This window comes from Lolium perenne, chromosome 6 (genome assembly GCF_019359855.2).
Source record: "Lolium perenne isolate Kyuss_39 chromosome 6, Kyuss_2.0, whole genome shotgun sequence".
In the NCBI taxonomy this organism is placed as follows: Eukaryota; Viridiplantae; Streptophyta; class Magnoliopsida; order Poales; family Poaceae; genus Lolium; species Lolium perenne.
This window is the reverse complement of record NC_067249.2, coordinates 81,736,418-81,756,959: the sequence shown is the minus strand read 5'-3', so window position 1 is coordinate 81,756,959 and position 20,542 is coordinate 81,736,418. Positions and strand designations below refer to the sequence as shown.

Sequence of the window (20,542 nt, the reverse complement as noted above, 5' to 3'; positions counted from 1 at the left end):
CACACCAATATCATATCGCCACCGCCAACTCGGATAAAAAAAATTCACACCAATATCATACCCTTTCCCACTGCCCTTTCCTACTCTGGACTATGATGACGATACAATTTCGGAAAATCTAGGTTCAACTTATGGAGTGAACTACAAACTTCTAAAGTCTGATTTAGAATATAAAAATTCCTGACCTGTGCAAAATTCTAGCTTACTTATTTTATTTTCTTATTGCGGGTAGACAAAGCGGAGAGACCGAGAGAGTACCGGCCCTCCCGCATTCCACCTCCTGTTCCTCTTCTCCGCTCCCAAAATCTCCCAAACCCTTGGCTCCAGTGGCCGCAGAATCGAGGTAGTAACCGCGGCGGCAGCACCTTGGGTCAAGGAGGGAGCGGGGTAGATGCGGCCGAGCCGGCCGGCGGTGCACCCGGTGGAGGCGCCGCCGCCGCAGACCCAGGGGGAGAACGCGGATGCTGCACCGGTCGGGGTGCGGATGAAGGACACCCAGGGGGGCCCGGGGACGCCCGGCGGGCTCGGCCTCCGCCTCGTGCAGGTCTTCTTCGCGGCCGCCTCGCTCGCCGCCATGGCGTCCACCAACGACTTCCCTTCCGTTACCGCCTTCTGGTGCGGTACTATTTTTTTTTTTTTTTTTTTGCTTTCGATTGCTATCATGATTTTTCTAGAGAACAAATGTTCACTAGGTAACCACCTAAACAACTGTCAGCCGTGCGATAATCAAACCAATGTGCTAGTGGTGGCGCCTCATTTTTGTTGCTTGGGCAGACTTAATCACAAACTATATCTTTTAATATATACCTGTATCTTTTTAATTCAGATTACGGCATTTCCTTGCGTGGACTATGGGCCTTAGGATTACAAGAGTAGCCATTTTTTCATAGTATCTTTTGTAAGAGAAGATATATGTAACCAGTGGCGGAGCTTGACGGAGATTGTTGAGGGGGCTAAGAAGACAAATTATGCTTAAACCTCGAGTAATCTTTGGAATTTAAGCCTTATAATAAAGTGTATACTTTAGCCCTTGAGAAGCTCCATTGGAATTACTACTGAGATTCCTTAATTACGCAAAGAAAATAGTGTTATTTGTTTGTGAACTTCAATATTTTATGCCTTTTGATTTATTTGGCATCCTACAAGAGACGTTACAATTAGAAAGCAGCAGCATCATCTTTGGTTGGATCTCGTTATTTTTTTTCCTTCTAAAGATGAACTTATTTTGTTCTCTTGACCAGCTACCTCGTAGCAGCAGTAATTTTGCAATGCTTGTGGAGCCTTTCTCTAGCCATTGTGGACATCTATGCACTTCTCGTCAAACGTTCCTTGCGAAGTCTCCGAGCTGCTTGCATATTTTCCATTGGAGACTTGGTGAGTCATATTCTCTCAGCAACCTCATGAATGATTGGGGACTTGTTTTCTAAAATCTTTTGAATTCATGAATAAGCAAACGATTATTTAAAGACCACAAGCAATTTTATTTCCCTTAGAAATGATCTAAATGGACCTTGATGTTCTCTGTAGATCACAGGGACGCTAACCTTGGGTGCAGCATGTGCATCGGCAGGCATCACCGTTCTCATTGGTAATGATCTGGAGATGTGTGCGGGTAATCACTGTGCAAGCTTTATGACTGCTACTGCAATGGCTTTCATCAGCTGGTTTGCACTTGCACCGTCGTGTGTCTTGAACTTCTGGTCGGTGGCCTCCAGATTGTGAAGAGATGAGTGTATAGACAGAATTGGGCCATTTGTGCAGCAGATCTCTTTTTGTGACAACTTGGACAGTGTGGCGCATCTAATTATAGTACAATGGAAAAGTAACGAATGGCTGTCGAATGAAGTGTGCCATCAAGTTTTCCATTTGAAATAGGGAATAGTTTGATGTGCAAAAGGGTTGTTGTGTAGCTCTGCATTTCTTTTTAGGACAGTTTGCCTCTTATGTGGTGGTGGTTGTAATCTGGTAATGTATTGATGTGTTTTATTAGTGTAGAGCTTAAGGTGTTGATATGCTATGTCTTTTTTATTTTGCAAAATTTAGTCTTTTATCAATATTCAGGTCTCAGCCCTCAAAAGAGTAGTGCAGTTATCACTTGTGAGTGTCAGATTATCAGTTAGGAGGCCATGAGGGTGAGGCTTCTCCTGACTTCAGGTTTCAGTTGAAAACCATTTTACGTGGCACTTGCATGCCTTTTACTTCAGTTATCCGAAAAACTGGAATCTGGGCTCTAAAGTCGCCCTTTCAAAGCACTGCCTGGTACAGAATTTTGCTGAGACCTATATAGTAATGCTCATAAACTGCAGTGATTTAGCACACTCTGTTGGCTCCGCTCTCCTCTCTTTTTGACATGTGGTTTCTCTTCTACTATGTGTTTCCATGGTTGCATGTTGTGTTGCTGGGTTGCCTGGGTAACCTGCCAAAGGTTGTTGAAGAGGTACGAGCCTCTGTCTCCCTGTTATTATACTGTTTGAGTCTACCAATGGAGTCGGCAGTGCGTCTGGTTCTTTTTGGAAGCCTGATAGATTTCAGTCGTCGGCACCATCATGGACGTGGATGCCCGCTACGCCCATGTGCAGACGCTGCCAGGGGACTTCAAGGTGGGGAGGCTGCAGTGGAAGGCAAGTAATTTCATCATTATATTATGATCTCTATATTCATTGATTTCCTTATTTCTTGTTGTAGGGTCACATGTTGTTTTTCTGTTAACGATGCTTAGAAATTCTGTGTTTACTTCAAATTGACAGCTGCAAAGAGTCATTTTTCTCATGAGAATTAACAGGAGCACTGTCTTTGCTAGGGATGGATGAAGTCATGGTATCCTCTCTCATAAGCATTCCCGCTTTCTTTTTTGTGATATTCATTAATTTCATTGCTTTTGTTCATTGATTGGTCTTTTTGGGATCTTCCACAACATAGAACAATATGTACAAACTTCTGGACCAATTCCACCATATTTGTTATTTGGTTCTTCGCCTGGTAGATATACATTCTCTCAAGATAAAAGTTTGCTAGCTTGCTTCTTTGGCATTGGTTCTGTGTGGCACTCTCTTAATTGTTTTGGATTCAAATGTGGTACTCGCTTTCCTCCAGTCTCTGATTCCGGTTTCTGATTTCTGATTGTTCTAAAGATAAGGTGTGCACCATTCTCTTCTGAGAAAAAAAGATAGAGGGAGAAGCTAGAAGATTGGTGAAGAAGATCATGGTCATGTTTTTCTCTGATGTTCTTTTGAGAATAAAATCACCTTTCCTGGCCAAATCTCAGTGGGGTCAACTGATCCCACTGCCTATGCAACTAGCTCTGTCCCTGCAAGCAGGTGATTTCATTGCCTGTTTGCCTTTTTGGTTTGTTTTGTGCGAATCAGTTCTCCTTTCATCTGCAATCTGTTAGTTATTTCCCCCCTTTTAACTTGGTTCTCCTTCATAGATTGTGCTCCATTTTTTCGGTTTGGCTTGTACCGAACACTAATGTGTTTCATGTAACTTTACTTTGGTCCAGCTCAATTTTTCTGTGCAGAATATGTGGCTCATGCAGCTTTACAGAAGATTGCTAGAATCGGATTCTACTTGCTGTTCGCCCATGAAGGTATGTAATGTTCTACTTCTTGCTTCATTTTGCTATATCACGTGGTGTTGCTAGTTATGACACATTTGCTCTGGTTTGGTATGCGATAAAGGTTTTGACAAATTTACAAAAAATTTGACCATAAGACGGGAGACAAATTTCGTGCTTTGTTTGACTTTTGGCTACTAATTACCACTCACATGAATCGGCCTGAGTCAAGTAACTGATTGACCTCCCAATGGGAAAGCATAATGTTCTGTCTTGGGGTACTCAATGTGCCTTTATTCTTGTTCTTGGAGATAGTCAACTACTGTGTGCTGGACTGGTACCTTTTGCGACGGCAATACTGATCTCAAAAAAGTCTTCCCGAACCATTCTTCCCCAGTTTTCATCTTGTTGAAACAAAGTGCTGGGAGGCCGTTCAAGCTTAAAGCAAAGGGAATTTGGAATTTACCAGACTTCCTTTGTCATTTGAATCAGCAAAAGAAGAGGAAAAACACTTCGATCTGTGCTAATGGCCGCATGGGCACGTCAGATATTAATTTGCATATAGCCGGTTCCAGCCAATCAGCCATGCCAGATAATTTCCAATTGCCGCACACAAGAAAGAATGGGAGGAGGTGCAGGCTCCCAGGTCGCGGCGTAAGGATTGGCGTCAGCGGCTCCCTTATACTGCAGCCGCAAACCTTATTAGGTCGCCGCGGATTTGGCCGGGCTGGAGATGCAGTAGAACTTCCTACGACTCCATACAATAGGAATCATGAACCATCAGGGGTGGGGTCCATTTGAAGGGGAAATAGAACGCGTCGGGAGGGGGGGGGGGGGGGGGAGCACTGAAGCAAAAGTGATCCTTGACAACGGGTCAGAGCTTCATTTTTGCATGAGGGTGTTTTCAGCCTATTTAAGGGCTTGCTTGGTTTGAGGGGATTAACGTGGATTGAGGTGGATTAAATCCTTGGCAAGTCAAAATCTACTCTAATCCACCTGGTTAGGGGATTAATCGAACAAAACCTAAGCCTGAATGAATTAGTAATTAGAAAATACCTCGGGGTAATTGAAGATGACAGTATTTAAACTGAACATGATCATCTGCTCCGCCCCCACCGAAAGCCCTGGCCACATCATGTTTGACTGTCCCTTCGCGCAACTATTCTGGGGCACCATGAGCGCTCGCAACGTCGCCACTCCACTTGTTTCCGATGCGGCTGGGTGTGCGCTCCTGCCGTGCGCCCCTCCCTTCACCGCCTCGACCCTCTGCAATGGTGTGGTTTTCAAGGGCCTCCCACCCTTGCTTTCGCTGATCCGTAAGAACTGCAATGACGATGCCATCCTTTGGCGTGTGTGGCTGCCGAAGGAACACCGCTGCGACGTCGACCTGTGGCTCACCTACTTCCTCCCCAGGCGACCCTAGTTCTGTTGTGCTGGTTGTATCCTGAGCTCACCCCCTCTTGCGTTGGGTGTATCCTGATTTCACCTGATCTAACGATGAAATGAAAATTCAGGCGAGAGGAACACTCAAAAAAACAAAAAAACTGAACATGATTGTTGCATGCCAGAACTTGCAAAGTGAAACTAGTATGGCAGGCTACTGTCGGAGCCACACATGCACCTTGTCGGAACCCCATCCTGGATGTAACCTTTTCACAAGTTTGGCCTTGCTGTTGACAAGGCTATACCTTAACACACAGCGGTGGAATACAAAGTAGACGCACCCGCCTTTGGCGTCTCGATGTGCGACGTCTGTGGTGAAGCTGGCTGGTGACCCAAGGAACAAGACACGGTCGCTCAAGCTCTGGCCGTTATTCGGTACCCAACGCAAATTGTCATCTTTGTTTGATCCTTCTAGCGTGTACACATTCACAAACACTGCTTTCGCTGGGTTGCGGCTGCCATAAAGATGGCGCAAATTTTCGTCGATAAAGATGGTCACGCAAAGTAGCTCGCCATGGGACTCTAGGATGTACCTGTCGCTAAAATACTTATTTTCCGCATCTCTGAGAATCCTGCACGACTCAAGCATGCCCCCTTCAGCGCGTGTGTCATTGTCTTCGTCATCCAGGGTAAAGACGCGCCAGAAGTACATATATATGTCCACAAGTACTAAAACCTTTCCATCCTGATACATGGCGCCAGTACAACGATGGTCTCCTGTCATATATATCGTCCTTTTCATGGTTGTCCGCACTGTATCACCGGGACTCAGAATGGCCGCCGTGAACGTTGATGGGCTGCGTGTGAAGCCGGCGGAACCAAGAAGGAAACTATACAAAAAGATGGTGCCGTCGCTGTAGACGATGCCCCTGGAGTGTTTCATGGACCGGGTGATCTCACTGTCCTCCGGTAATGGAGGCAGCAAGTTGACGTGTCTGGTCATGGGGTCAAGGAGTCTTGGCTCGGGACTCGCTGTGAAGAGCCATACTGGCGCCCCATCCGAGCTAGCTACCCAGTTCCTATTGCCGAATTGGGCGTAGTCATGGCTGTAGCTCGACGTCGTCATATCCGGTGAGAAGTAGAGGCGTCCGGGGGAGCGTCGGGGGGAGTCGTCAACGGTGGAGTGCAAGATGAGGCCATCACACGACTTCGAGGTCACGCGGGAGAGCGGGAACGGCGGCGTGCGCCGGTGGCCTGCAGACTGCGTGGAAGCAGACAGTGTCGTCGGCGTTGTGCAGGCAGGCTGAGACGTCCTGGAGAAGGTCCGGCGGGAGGTCGGCCCACGGCCTTGGGGCTTTCGTTGAGGCGGACGTGCGTGGTGGCGACGCCGCGTGCATCGTGGTCGGATCCATCGGAGGAGAGAAAACAGATCGAGTTGTGATACAGCCTTGCTCGTAATCATGTGATCTACCATCTAAAATACAGATGTGATCGAGTACTATATTAAGGTCTTATTCCTAGTTTGTAAATACACCGGCACACGGGCATCACCTGGATCTCCGTAGCTGCACAGACACTCCCTCCGCACCTTCTCTCCCCTCTCATCTCCGGACACGGTGTTGCCTACAGCCGCGCGTCCCCAATCCGACCGGTTACCCAGAGCCCAAATCAAGCATGGAATCCAATGGAGTGGAGGAGGATTTCGATTCCGCGTGATTTGTGGCCGATTTCCCTTGCGGGGGCGGACGAAGATGAAGTCGCTGCGGTAGGTGGCCATGGGGAAAAGCTCGTCGGTGAAGGCGGCGGGGCAGGGAGTGGTGCTTGCCGCAGACTGTCTTTGCGGTCGCTCACGTCGTCGGGCTTGATCACATGGAACGAAACGGGACAATACAATTGCATGGAGGCGGATCCATAGCGCCGGTCGCCTCCGCCTTTTATTCTGCGGTCCAAAAATCCACGAAGCGCCGACGTCTCATCTTGCATCGACGCAAACGATAATCCCAGGACCGGCTGGGAATCGGGAGTAACGGCCAGGAAATCGACCCTCGTTAGCGCCTGCGTTGTAGATGCCTTTACAGGTTTTCTTAGTTAATTTGCTCCCCACCAACGTTTGGAAAAAAAGCAACAGGCTTCAGGATCTTTACAAATATGAGTTCGGATGGTGCATCTGCAACTCTAGATCTTATTTTTTTTAATCTTCCTGACAAATTAAGAACTAAATTTATGATAAACATCCTTATCTCCACATAGCAAACTAGTTAATCACTTCCTAAGAAAGCTGGCTACTCTAACTTACCGAGAAGTTACATAAACTTACCTTTTTTAAAGACATATATTTTTATATGATTGTTTATCTACTCGTAGTATAGTTATTACCTTCAATAATTAACCATAATCCATAATACTCCTGTACATCAAGATTACGCTCACTCCAAGAAGATCTTTCCATCACATAGTTGACCCAAAAATCGCATGTTGCATGAATACCTTTACATGCAGTCCTTTGTGGTGCATGGTGGAGCTATATGAGAGCCATGGGGGCCACCCCCCATCCCTATACCATGGCTTTTACATGAACTCGGGATATATTATATGCAGGACCGGACACGATGACACATTGCCAACTACAGGATGTCAGGATGCCCGTGCGAGTAGAGAAGAATAGGGGAGTGGACAGTTTGGTATTTATAAATTGGTTCAAATCTAAAAAAAAGTAATAAACAGTAGAGAGGAGGCAAATGATCAAGTGGCAAAAAATACTAAGGAGATGGAGGAATTGGCTACTAATTTTTTCCAAAATCTGTACACCCGGGATGAAGAGGTGGAGCCTTCGATTATTACAGACCTCTTGCAACCATGTGTTGATGATCGAATGAATGTGGCCTTAATAGCACCCTTTTCAGAGCGGGAAATTGGTGACGCTTTATTTCAAATTGGGCCACTAAAGGCGCCAGGGCCGGACGGTTTCCCCGCAAGGTTCCTGCAAAGGAATTGGGGTACTATGAAGGCTGATGTAGTTGCTGCAGTCCAACGTTTTTTTGATGATGGGACGATGCCAGATGAAGTGAATGAGACAGCTATTGTTCTTATTCCTAAAAAGAACGATCCGGAGGACCTCAAGGATTTCCGACCTATGAGTTTATGTAACGTCTTATTTAAAATCGTGTCCAAGTGCTTGGTAAATCGTTTGAGACCTCTACTGCAGGACATTATCGCTCCCTTTCAGAGCGCCTTCATCCCGGGGCGACTCATCACGGATAATGCTCTAATCGCTTTTGAGTGCATCCATGCCATTCAAACAGGCTCGAGAGCAGACTTTTGCGCATACAAGCTGGATATGGCCAAGGCCTATGACCGTGTGGATTGGAGATTTTTGGAAGGAGTGTTGGCGAAACTGGGCTTTCATAGCAAATGGATACAGTGGGTGATGACATGTGTTACCACTGTGCGCTATTCAGTTCGCTTCAATGGTCATTTGTTGGACTCCTTTTCTCCAACGCGTGGGCTACGCCAAGGTGATCCATTGTCGCCTTACTTGTTCCTTTTTGTCGCTGATGGTTTATCATCATTGATAAGGCAGGAAACTGAGAATTCTTCTCTAAGGGAATTGTATATTTGTCGACGTGGCCTGGTATTTCACACTTGCTATTCGCGCCTTACTTGTTCCTTTTTGTCGCTGATGGTTTATCATCATTGATAATGCAGGAAACTGAGAATTCTTCTCTAAGGGAATTGTATATTTGTCGACGTGGGCCTGGTATTTCACACTTGCTATTCGCGGATGATTGCCTAATGTTCTTTGAAGGTAACGTGCAGCAAACTGAGGTGGTGAAATCTATTTTGGATAGATATGAGAAAGGAACGGGACAACTCGTGAGCCTTGGAAAATGTTCTATATTGTTTGGTGATAAGTGTTCAGCTGAAACGCAGCAGGAAATCCAAGGCATGTTGAAGTATGAGACACTTTGTTTTGAGGAAAAATATCTAGGCTTACCTGTACCAGAAGGCAGGATGAAGAATGGGAAGTTCCAGCCAGTAAAAGAGAAGTTTGTTAAGCGTGCAAATGATTGGGTCGAGAAGTATGCGTCCAGTGGGGCTAAGGAAGTTTTAATAAAGTCAGTTTTGCAGTCCTTACCAACGTATGCTATGGGAGTCTTCAGATTTCCAAATGGGCTCGTGGAGGATCTTAACCAAATTGTTCGTAATTTTTGGTGGGGGGATGAACATAATAGAAGACGTATGCATTGGATGTCCTGGGACAAAGTCACTAGACCAAAGTCACATGGAGGGATGGGTTTCCGGGATTTTGGTGTGTTCAATCAAGCACTTCTCGCTCGTCAAGCTTGGAGGCTAATAGAAATACCGGACAGCTTATGTGCCCGGCTACTAAAAGCCAGATATTATCCGAATGGTAATTTGCTGGACACAGCATTTATTCGTAACCCGTCGCCTTCCTGGCAGGGAGTTATGCATGGTCTGGAACTGCTTAAACGTGGTGCCATACTGCCATCCGGAGAATTGGTACGGGGTCTCAGGTTCGTATTTGGCGAGACAACTGGCTACAGAGAAGTGATTCGCTCAAAGTTTCAGGTAAAAAGAAAGAGACACGTTTGCGCTGGGTTTCTGAATTAATTAAGCCTGATACTCGTTCATGGGATGAAGATACAGTACGCAAATATTTTTACCCGCATGATGCTGAGGCCATATTAGCAATCAAGCTCACGCAAAGGCCTTCTGATGATTTTGTTGCTTGGAGTATGGAAGACAATGGAATTTTTACCGTGAGGTCAGCGTACAGGCTTGGTCTCCAACCATGTCTGGATCGTCTAGCTTCTGGACAGTCAAGTTCTGCTCCTCTAGGAGATAGACCGGTCTGGGACACCATTTGGAAAACCCCAGTTCCTCAAAAGATCCGAGTGTTCGGATGGAAAGCGGCGACAAACACCTTGGCTGTACAACAAAGCTTGCACCGGCGGGTTGAAAAGATTGATCCAGTGTGCTCAGTGTGTGGAATGGATGTTGAGGACGAGCACCATGCCCTGGTTATGTGTACGCCGGCAAGAGCGCTCCGTGATAGCTTGCGGGCGATCTGGTTCCTGCCCCCTGAAGCTGAATTCCGAAATTCTGGGAAGGAATGGTTCCTGAACATGATCAGCAATGTTTCTAAAGAAACTAGAGTGAAGCTCCTTTACTTGTTTTGGCGAGTGTGGCACCACCGCAATAACATAGTCCATGGGGACGGCAAAGCATCGATCACCGCTTCAGTGTCATTCCTACAGAACTACCTTACTTCCTATTCTGCAACAAATGCAAAATCACAAGATTCTAAAGGCAAGACCCTGATGTTTCCAAGCCAGACATATGGGAGGCTGTCGGATGAGGTGTCCAAATGGCAGCCACCACCGGCAGGCTACCTCATGGCCAGCGTCGATGCGGGCTGGGACGCCTTGAGTAAGCGAGCAGGGATTGGTGTTGTAGTGCGTGATGAAAAAGGTGTAGTGATACGCACAGTTTGGAACTTCTTACCTTACAGCACTAGTGCAGAGGAAGCAGAAGCTAGAGCATGTCTGGCTGGACTACGGCAGCTCATCGACATTCAACGGCTGCCCGGCATCGTACAGACTGACTGCCAGCGTGTTATACATGGAGCAACCTCTGGTGTGCTAGACCAATCACCATCCTGGAGCATATATATGGAGATCAAAGACTTGCTTCGTTCCCACCCCCTATTGGAAGTTCGGAAGATTGACAGGAGTAGCAACAAGGTAGCCCATGAATTAGCGCAGCTAGGGAAATGTGAGTCGAGTGGAGTGTTAAACGATTCAGCACCGGACTGCGTGTCGGCGATAATCGCAAATGATTGTAAACCTTTTATTTTATAATCAATAAAGCTCACGATTCCCCTCAAAAAAAAAATGATCAAGTGGCAAAAAAATCTGGGGCAAAAAATATTATGAAGTAAACATGAGCAAATCGCTGAAGTCTAATTGAGGGAGAAATATTAAATTCCCTTGAGATAAAGGGTCACCCTCTCCCCTAATATCGAGCGATGTCGAGCTCCACACCTACCAACTGGGTTGGGTCAAAATTGTGTACAAGACGGGCTCAATATCAAGCCCGATTTCCACGACATAGGCTAAGCCTTCAACGATGAATTTTTATTGGTTTTGTTCCTTGATATATTAGTAACATAGTCATTCTGCCTCAAGAACAACTATAGTATCTCCTCACATTCTATTCACATCACCAAAATGTTGATGCATCAGCCGCTCATAACAAATAGCTAACATCGACTATCGAATATGTCATATTCTTTGGTGTGCTTCATCCAATACTTAAGCACATTTGGCAAGTTCATTACCGATAGCCAGCCGATAATTATGGTGGAGCGAATTCTTAGGGTATAGTAATTAATGTTTTTCACATTATAGTACGGAGTAAATAGACAATCATATAAAAATATAGTAATTAATGTATTCCAAGTTATAAACATTGGTAGCCCCTTCTTGTATGCGTGCTCTATATATATATGGGACCATGTATGAATGAAGATACAATCTCAAAGGCCTAACAAGACTTGATCGAACAGACAAACTTCCCCGCAAACTTGTAATTGTTGGATAGTTGCATTGCATCGTCTCTATGGATAAGAACACTAAGCCCCTCCGCTCACCGGCCGTAGTCTTGATACTTCTCCTCATATGTATTGCTACTCATGCACGATGTAAGTACGTATCTATGGAATATGTTGTTAATATACTCTCTTTTTATCTGCTCTTTACAAGTCTTGCATGGTTTGTTTGTCACTACTTGAGTACTTCTTAGTTAGCCAATGAAAACTCACATGGATAAAAAAAATTCACAGGCGGGCGTACAGAAGAACTGGATAACGAGAGGATACATGTACCATACGGATCATGCATCCACCAAAAGTCCATGTACGATAGCTACTGCTGCCCAGTGACGAACATCTGCTATCCTTCGGAGGAGTTTTGCAAGAAACAGTGCGCTATTCAGGATAGTGGGGCTAGAGACCAGCACTCGTTTGATTTACCTTAAAGAATAGATATATTTTATGCTTGAAGTTATAATGTGTGCAATCTGCTGAAGAAACAATAAGAAATAAGAAACAACAACGATGCTTGTGTTCTCACTAGTTGATTGTGTGTTAAAGATGATGCATATATGAGGGTGCCTTTATGTTGTTAGAAATATATCGATTTGTTTGCACATCTGACTTTTTTTTTATAAAGAGGGTATATTAATACCAAGAAGATATCACTTACACGCATCGTCTGCAACAAAATTATGACTATACCAAGTCTAGATAGGAAGGATGCACACAACCGAATACAAAAGAGAAAAAGGAAACAAATACCCCGCTGAAGCAAACAGAGACTCGAAAAAGCAATAGCACCATTAATGGGGACGACATCTTGACTCTAAAAAAAGCTTCCCCAAAACGACGCTAGGAAGGTAACAATGCACAAACACCTTCGTTGTCAATAATAACCAGCATCGCCGGATCCTAGGATTCCACCCTGGAGAAGGTCCAATCTCCAGACAATGCCTTCAACAAGGAGGTGGCTAGGGATCCACCATTGCCAGATACACCCACCGAAGTTCAAACATACAATTTTCACCCTGGGTGCCGAGATATAGAACACCAAGAGCTCCTCCAATAATAAAGTATACCATCGTCACCACCACTTGGCAAGAACTGCTGCTAAAGCTTCAAAGTGCACCAGGCACATATAAGTCTTCACCTCATCATTTTTTATCCTTGCCACCGCCAACACCTAGCGATCTCACTCAATATGAGCATGGAGAATCTCCGCTCGGACCATGGTAATCACCGCTAATAGCCGCAATCAATGTAGCGTAAGGTGGTGGTGCAAGTGGATCTTGGAGTCGCCAATGGTTCTCCGCCAATAGTGGCAATGATGGTGCCACCCTAAGGCCCCTGGATTAGAGCATCGACATCCAAATATCGGCGAAACGCTAGGGCTAGAACCCAAGGCCAATCGAGCGGACGTCCCAGCTGCCTGCCATGGTCGTACCATTTCCATGGGCATAGATCTTCGATGATCATGATAAGAACAGTGACATGCAGGGTTGGGACGCCTACAACAAGATCTTGGCTAGAGAAAGCTCACACATACGGATGAATTGGATCTCAACGAGATATGGTAGGAGACTAGATGCTAGGGCAAAGGAAAAAAAAATAGGAAATGAGGACTCCCAACAGCTGCCGTCCCCCGCCGGCTAGCTCCTCCGGCGATGGCAGGGGTAAGGGAGTGCGGAGGAAGAGGTCGACGCTGGTCTAGGCTATGGTTCTCCCTATGTCGCTTCATAGAGGGATGCGGGGTGTCCAATTCACACATCTAACACACATATCGAGAAACGCATGCTTGGAACATATCGACAAACTTGTTCTTCAACAGTTGTGTGATTCCTGACAGTGTGAGTGGGAGGAAATTGCATATTCCTGTAGGTCCGCCTCTTGCGGCCTGAATTGCGGTAGAGTACTGAATTCTACCTGATGCCCCACTAGCCTTCTTAATTTGTAAACAATCCCTTGGCTATAAATAGCCTCATGTATATGTGCTCACTTCACTTTAAGTGAATGGAATCAAGAGGGCCTAGAGCTCCAAGACGTCTTCAGGAAGCCTATGGTTGAATACGAGAAGCCATGAATGGTCCGGATCGCAACAAGGATATCAGCGGGGCTGGGTTTGCCTTCTTTCCCTCTTTAATGAGAGATGCAAAATTAAAAAACGGATTTACTAATCCACAGGCGACTGAGAATTGCTTATGTCTCAGTCGACATTGATGACCATTCGATTTTCTTTGAGATTCGTGCACGCTTGGTTGAGTAGGGGAGGAAAAATTGAAGCAATTGGCGCTGGTGGAATTCGATCCTTGCCGGTTGGCATAATACGTTCCACGCCAAACAACCAGGATAGCTGATGCATGTTCTGAAGTACTTGAGCGCGCACTTAAATATCAGTCACTTCTGTCTATTTTAATTACCTTTTCTTGTCTTTATTTTTCTGTACTCTCTTTTTTGCTTTTAGTCTATTATGTATATAATCTTGTTACTGTTTTCGTAACGTGAAACCTATATGTTTTTCTCCTTTTTCTTATTATTTCACATTTCTACAGATGAATTACAATAGTATCATTTTATCCTTTCTCTTTGAACTACAATTCTCTCTGTTTCGGTTTTTTGACATAGTAGAGTTGCACTTTTCTCGAGATAAAATCGAATAGCAAGGTGGTTTTTATAATGGTTGCACTTTTCTTAAGATATGTGCAACTCAATCGGTGTTCGATAGTTGAACTATTCTCAAGAAATATGCAAGTCGAACCGACGAGTTGTTTTCTAATGATGCGTGCAACTCAAGCCGGTTCCGCTATGAGTTGTATTCCTCAAGAAACGTGTTATCGGTCTTGAAATCAAAAGGCATGCAAGTACAAACCAGGTTTTGATACAAGTGTTATCACCCGAATTTGACCGGATTAGAGGTGAGCCGTGATTAAGATTGGGCTTGAAGAATATACATGGAAGTTATACATGAAGCGGCCTTGTACAAGATAGTTTGGGCTAGTTTGCCCGTGTATCTGTAAATATAGTAGGATACGTGTCGGTTAGGTAGAATTTGGCTCGTGCACGGTTGGGATTATTCCCACGTTAGAAAGTCTACGGACTATAAATATGTATCTAGGGTTATTGAGAAAAACAACAATCACGTTCATCACAAACCAATCTAGGCGCATCGCCAACCCCTTTGTTTCGAGGGTTTCTTCCGGGTAAGCATCATGCTGGGCAGTATACGTTTATTCGTCGTTCATGCGTTGCTCGTGCTGAAGCCTTGTTGATGGCGAGCAACGTAGTTATCATAGATGTGTTAGGGTTAGCATTGTTTCATCGTGTCACATGCTTTCGTCCATGCAACCCTTAGACGTCTAGCCGCCCTTACACATATCTTAGGTGTAAGGGCGGCACCTTGCTTGATCCATGTTTAGTAGATCTGATCCGTTATGATTGCTCCTTGTTCTTCAAGGATTAGTTTGATATCTGCATAGTTAGGTCTTGCAAACGGGTTGAAGGATCCAGTAGCACGTAGGGTGTAGTCTGCTAGCCCTAGACAAGACGTTCCGGGGATCAACTTCGTGTTGGTTTTTAGGCCTTGTCTAGGGTTGGTTTACTATCACCGTGCGTGGCTGCCAGGCTCAATCACGCGTAGGATGTTCCGATTATGTGGTGAAAACCCTAAATCGTCGTAGGTCGTTTTAGCTATATATCGATCAAGCAGGACCACCATGTGATCGTAGACCTCATACGAACCATGGGTGGATCGGCTCCTTGAGCCGATTCACAGGACAACCTGAGAGCCGATCGAGGCTCGTATTTAATGTTTACGTGTATGCCATGCAGGAAACTAAGCGAAGCAAATCCATCACCTTCCTGACCAGGTATAGGTCAGGTGGCACGCCCTTGCACCAGCATCGGGACGTGCGTACCAGGAGCTTTGCGGGCCGTCGCTCGGAGGCACCAGGGCCAGCCGCAGCTCTAGGTTGTTCCTGGCTCTTCGTGTTGCCAGCCGTTGCTCGCCGGTGGGTTTCGGACGCCAACACATTCTGGCACGCCCGGTGGGACTGTCTTCGACATCAACTGCATGCCATCTACATCTGAGATGGCGGAAGGTACCCCAGTCACGTATGAGGATCTGACTGAGGAGCTCAAGAAGAAGTATGACGAGGTCAAAGCTATCCTCGAAGCCAACCTCATCGGCTCTTTCCAGAGGACCCGCTCACACGGCATCAGGTGGAAAGGGTTCTCCCCTGAAGGCGCGCTCGATGGAGTGGACCTGTCTACCCCTTCAGAAGAACGCACCAGGTCTCTGCGTCAGGAGATTAATTTCATGGTAGCGCATTCGCTACACCGCCATTCTAAGAACCTGGTAAACACTTTGGAGCGTGTCGCCCTTCGGGTGATCCAGGAAATCATGAGGCATCAGTACTCTCCGTCAGGACCTGCTCTAGGGACTCACCAAGGAGAGATATCACTCCAGTCCCGACCGCCGCTGCCGTTCGCGTTGGCAGCACCAGAAGTGCCGAGCTCACCGGCATTCGTCGTCCACAAGATCGGTGGTGACCCTAGTGATTACCAGTTCTTGTATGAGGCACCTAAGGAGATCCCTCACGGGTACACGTGCACATACGTGCCGGACTGCAGTAACTGGGCACTCACGAACCAGACTACAACAGCAGGGACTTCTGGAACAGCAGGAGGAGCTTCTGGATCAGATCTTGAGAAGCAGACGTGGCTAGCTAAGTATGCCACTCCGACGAACCTCCAGAGCTCAACTCCTGCAGCTGGCTCAGATCGTGAGAAGCAGACGTGGCTAGCTAAGTATGCCACTCCAACAAACCTCCAAAGCTCAACTCCTGCAGCTAGCTCAGAGCTTGAGAAGCAAGCGTGGCTGGCTAAGTACGCCACTCCAGCGAATCTTCAGAGCTCGACTCCTGCAGCCAGCACCGCGGATCAGATCAGTACAATCTTGAGAGACCAGTTCGGCATGGTGCCGAAAAGGAGGGCAATCGGCTATTCCAAGCCGTACCCCAACGAGTACGATTTGATCCCACTACCACCCAAATATCGGCTCCCTGAATTCTCCAAGTTTAGTGGGTCAGATGGCTCCAGTTCAATCGAGCATGTGAGCCGATATTTGGCGCAGCTGGGCACGATCTCAGCATCAGACGAACTATGTGTGAGGTTCTTCGCACAGTCCCTCACAGGATCGGCTTTCGGGTGGTACACCTCGCTGCCACCAGATTCAATCCGGACTTGGAAGCAGATGGAAGAGCAGTTCCACATGCAGTATCACTCAGAGGCTTCCGAGGCTGGCATTGCCGATCTAGCACAAGTACGGCAGAAGCGCGGAGAAACAGTGTCAGAATACATCCAGCGCTTCAGGGCCATCAGGAACCGATGCTATTCGGCTCGTTTGACTGAAAAAGAAGCAGTCGAGTTGGCGGTGGTGGGTCTCGCATCGCCGATCAAGGACATGCTTCCCAAGCAGATTACCCTTCACTGACGCACATGGTTCAGAAACTGTCATTATATGAACAGCGCCACCCAGAGTTGTACCAGGACAAATTCAAGCGTGCGGTAGTCCTGGTTGAGGCAGATGAAGATGAAGGCTCTGCGGGAGATCAAGAGGTAGCAGTGGCTGAATGGACTCGGGGGGCAAGCCCCGTGTCCTGCAAGTGGGTTAAGCCACAAGGTCCTCCAAGAGGGTTTGACTTCGACGTGACCAAAGCTGAGCAAATTTTCGACCTCTTACTCAAGGAGAAGCAGCTAAAGTTACCCGAAGGCCTCAAAACCCCCACGGCACATGAGTTGAACGGAAAGCCATACTGCAAATGGCATAACACGTTCACCCATACCACCAACGACTGCAGGGTGTGGCGTCAGCAGATCCAAATGGCGATAGAACAAGGGCGTCTAATCTTTAGCCAGTACGCCATGAAAGTCGACACGCACCCCTTCCCCGCCGTTAACATGGTGGAGTGCATTTACCCTGGGAGGTGCCAGCCAGGTTTCTCGTTCAGCATTAACATGGTAGGGCCTGGGCACCACTCTGGTAAGGATAGAGACGAGGGCAGCCGCTCTCGTAGCAAGGACAAGGAGGAAGCCGTTCCGCGCGATCGGCTCCGACACGATGGCAAGCGCTACATCACAGAGGGAGAAGTGAAGAATGTGCGATATCAACGACCTCTCTCTGATCATCTCCTCAACAAATATGTGAGTCAGTACGACCAACGCCGACGATACGACGACGGTGACGAAAGAGATCGTCTGGCTAGCAGGGACGCCAGGAGACATCGTCGGCACGATCGAGACGAGGAAAGATATAAGCGCCATGCCAAGGACAAGACAAGAGAGCAAGACGACGTGGACAAGCACTGGGACTGTCCCTTCTTCAAACACTGCTGGGATTCAGGAATGAGCCGATTGCCTACAATCGGCAACTGCCCAGAATGTAGACAGAAAAAGAAGAGCACAGGAGACGTGTCAGTGTTCAAACGTCTAGGACCTCTCCCATCTCGGAACAAGCAAGCTGAGTCCTCTCGGGTGGAAGATCTCGAGGAGTTGGAAGACGACGATGAAGAAGAAGAAGATAAGTACCACCGGCCAAGGTGGTGCCCTGATGGACTCAGCCGTTCCCAGAAACGTAGGGTTCAGCGAGTTCGTGGCTTGGAGGAAGCCGAAAGGTTATACCTGCATACGTTGAGGAAAGCGCGGCCTGATCTGGCCGCGAAAATTCAGCGAACTCTGGACGAGGAGGGTCGACCACAAAAGATGGAGTGGCGCCCCAAGCAAAGGAAAGCCGATGATGAGACATCGGCTGGTACAAACATGGTGTTCATTCTTCCAGCAGAGTTTTGTGCTCCTGGAATAGACGAAGCACCTGTGGCACAACTTGACTGTGGCCCACGGCCAGTCATCTTCGAGAACCCACGAGAAAGAATCTACAGGCACCTGAAGGCCTTGTACTTACGGGGTTACATCAATGGGCAGCCTGTCAACAAGATGCTGGTGGACACCGGAGCGGCAGTCAACATCATGCCATACTCCATGCTACGTCGGTTGGGACGCTCTAGCTCGGATCTGATCAAGACCAACGTTACACTGAGCGATTTCAACGGCCAAGTATCTGAAGCACAAGGTGTTCTGAACGTGGATCTGACCATAGGGAGGAAAACATCCCTACAACATTCTTCATCGTCGATAGCAAGAGCACTTATGCTGTCCTGCTAGGGAGGGATTGGATCCACGCCAACTGTTGCATTCCATCCACGATGCACCAATGTCTAATTCAGTGGGATGGAGATGAAGTAGAGGTCGTTCACGCAGATGACTCAGCCGAGATTTCAACGGCTGGCATGAACGTTTGGGAGACGGCAGGCCAAGAGCCACTCTCATGCATCACTTTGGACGACTGCGAGCGCATCGACGTGACAAAAAACGGGGTGAGGCTGGTCTTATCCACCGGCCTGACCGTGTAACAAGAGCAAAAGCTATGGACGTACGTGGCAAGGCCGATCCTTGTGATCGGCCCCAAAAAATAAAAAGTGATGATCTTGTCTCAAGCATGTCACGTAGTCATAGTAAGGCACGAACACGATGTAAACCTTCATTGAGCAATGCAATCAAAATGGGGGCCGATTCCAGCAATCGGCCCATATTATCCTTACCACACGTTTTCCCTGTGTTCAGTGTCGATCTAACAGGTGACGGGAAGCTAGGGTATGGGTTTACATCGGCTGATGAGCTAGAAGAAGTCGACATTGGTCCTGGGGATAAGCCACGACCAACTTTCATCAGCAAAAAGTTAGATCCACATCTCAGGAGCCAGATGATAGCTCTGTTAAAAGAGTACCCAGATTGCTTTGCATGGGATTACACAGAGATGCATGGGTTAGACAGGAGCATCATTTAGCATCGGCTCCCTCTCAAGAAAGGATTTCGGCCATTCCAACAACGAGCACGTCAGATGAAGGCCGAAATTCTCGAAGAAGTCAAGAAAGAGATCGAGAAAATGTTGACCGCTGGGTTCATCAGGCCATGCAGGTATGCTGAATGGATATCCGATATCGCACTGTAGAGAAAAAGGACGGCCGATGGCGTGTGGCAATAGATTTCCGAGATCTCAACAGAGCCACTCCAAAGGATGAATATCCAATGCCTGTGGCAGAAACATTGATCAATGCAGCTGCTGGCCACAAGGTGTTAAGCTTCATGGATGGCAATGCCGGCTACAACCAAATCTTCATGGCCCCAGAAGATATACACAAGACCGCATTCAGAGTACCAGGATCAGTGGGCTTGTTTGAATATGTGGTCATGACTTTTGGGCTGAAGAATGCCGGTGCAACGTACCAACGAGCCATGAATTATATTTTTCATGATCTGATCGGCAAGTTGGTGAAAATCTACATCGATGACGTGGTGGTCAAGTCTGTCTCCATGGAGGGACACTTGGATGATCTGCGACGCATCCTAGACCGAACTCGGAAGTTCGGACTGAGAATGAATCCGAAGAAGTGTGCCTTTGGTGTGACGGCCGGTCAGTTCCTAGGTTTTCTGGTTCATGAACGAGGAATTGAGATCGGCCTGAAAAGTCAGGAAGCAGTACGTACCATGCAGCCACCTACCTCGAAGAAGGAGCTCCAACGTCTCATCGGCAAGATCAACTTCGTCCGACGATTCATCTCTAACCTGTCAGGACGAATTGAGCCGTTCATGGCGTTGGTGAAGATTAAATCTGATGACGAGTTTCACTGGGGGGGCAGAACAGCAGCAGGCGTTTGACGAGATTAAGCGGTATCTAACAACGCCGCCTGTGCTAGTTTCACCTCAGCAAGACAGGTCGTTCTATATCTACTTATCAGTAGCTGACACGTCCATTGCTTCAGTGGTGGTGCAACTCTACGAGGGTGTTGAAAAGGTCGTTTTCTACCTCAGCATAAGGATGTTAGATGCAGAGACAAGGTATCCTGAGGTCGAGAAGTTATGCCTCTGCCTATTCTTCA

The 20,542-nt window shown here is 47.1% G+C and overlaps 1 protein-coding gene across 1 annotated transcript; it reads left to right on the top strand.

The window, feature by feature from the left end:
• The first annotated feature begins 218 nt into the window (after positions 1-218).
• Positions 219-2,012, top strand: LOC127307837 (CASP-like protein 5A2). The gene is made up of 3 exons (XM_051338619.2): positions 219-615; positions 1,242-1,374; positions 1,528-2,012. Exons 1-3 carry the CDS (start codon positions 392-394, stop codon positions 1,720-1,722), a joined length of 552 nt encoding a protein of 183 aa, XP_051194579.1. The 5' UTR covers positions 219-391; the 3' UTR covers positions 1,723-2,012.
• Positions 2,013-20,542: the final 18,530 nt, after the last annotated feature.

What these genes read in the sequence shown, in the direction of transcription:
- LOC127307837 (XM_051338619.2), top strand. Translation starts at nt 392, where the DNA reads ATGCGGCCGAGCCGGCCGGCGGTGCACCCGGTGGAGGCGCCGCCGCCG. An exon ending in CCTTCCGTTACCGCCTTCTG is followed by an intron (nt 616 to 1,241) that starts GTGCGGTACTAT and finishes TCTCTTGACCAG; the next exon opens with CTACCTCGTAGCAGCAGTAA. An exon ending in TATTTTCCATTGGAGACTTG is followed by an intron (nt 1,375 to 1,527) that starts GTGAGTCATATT and finishes TGTTCTCTGTAG; the next exon opens with ATCACAGGGACGCTAACCTT.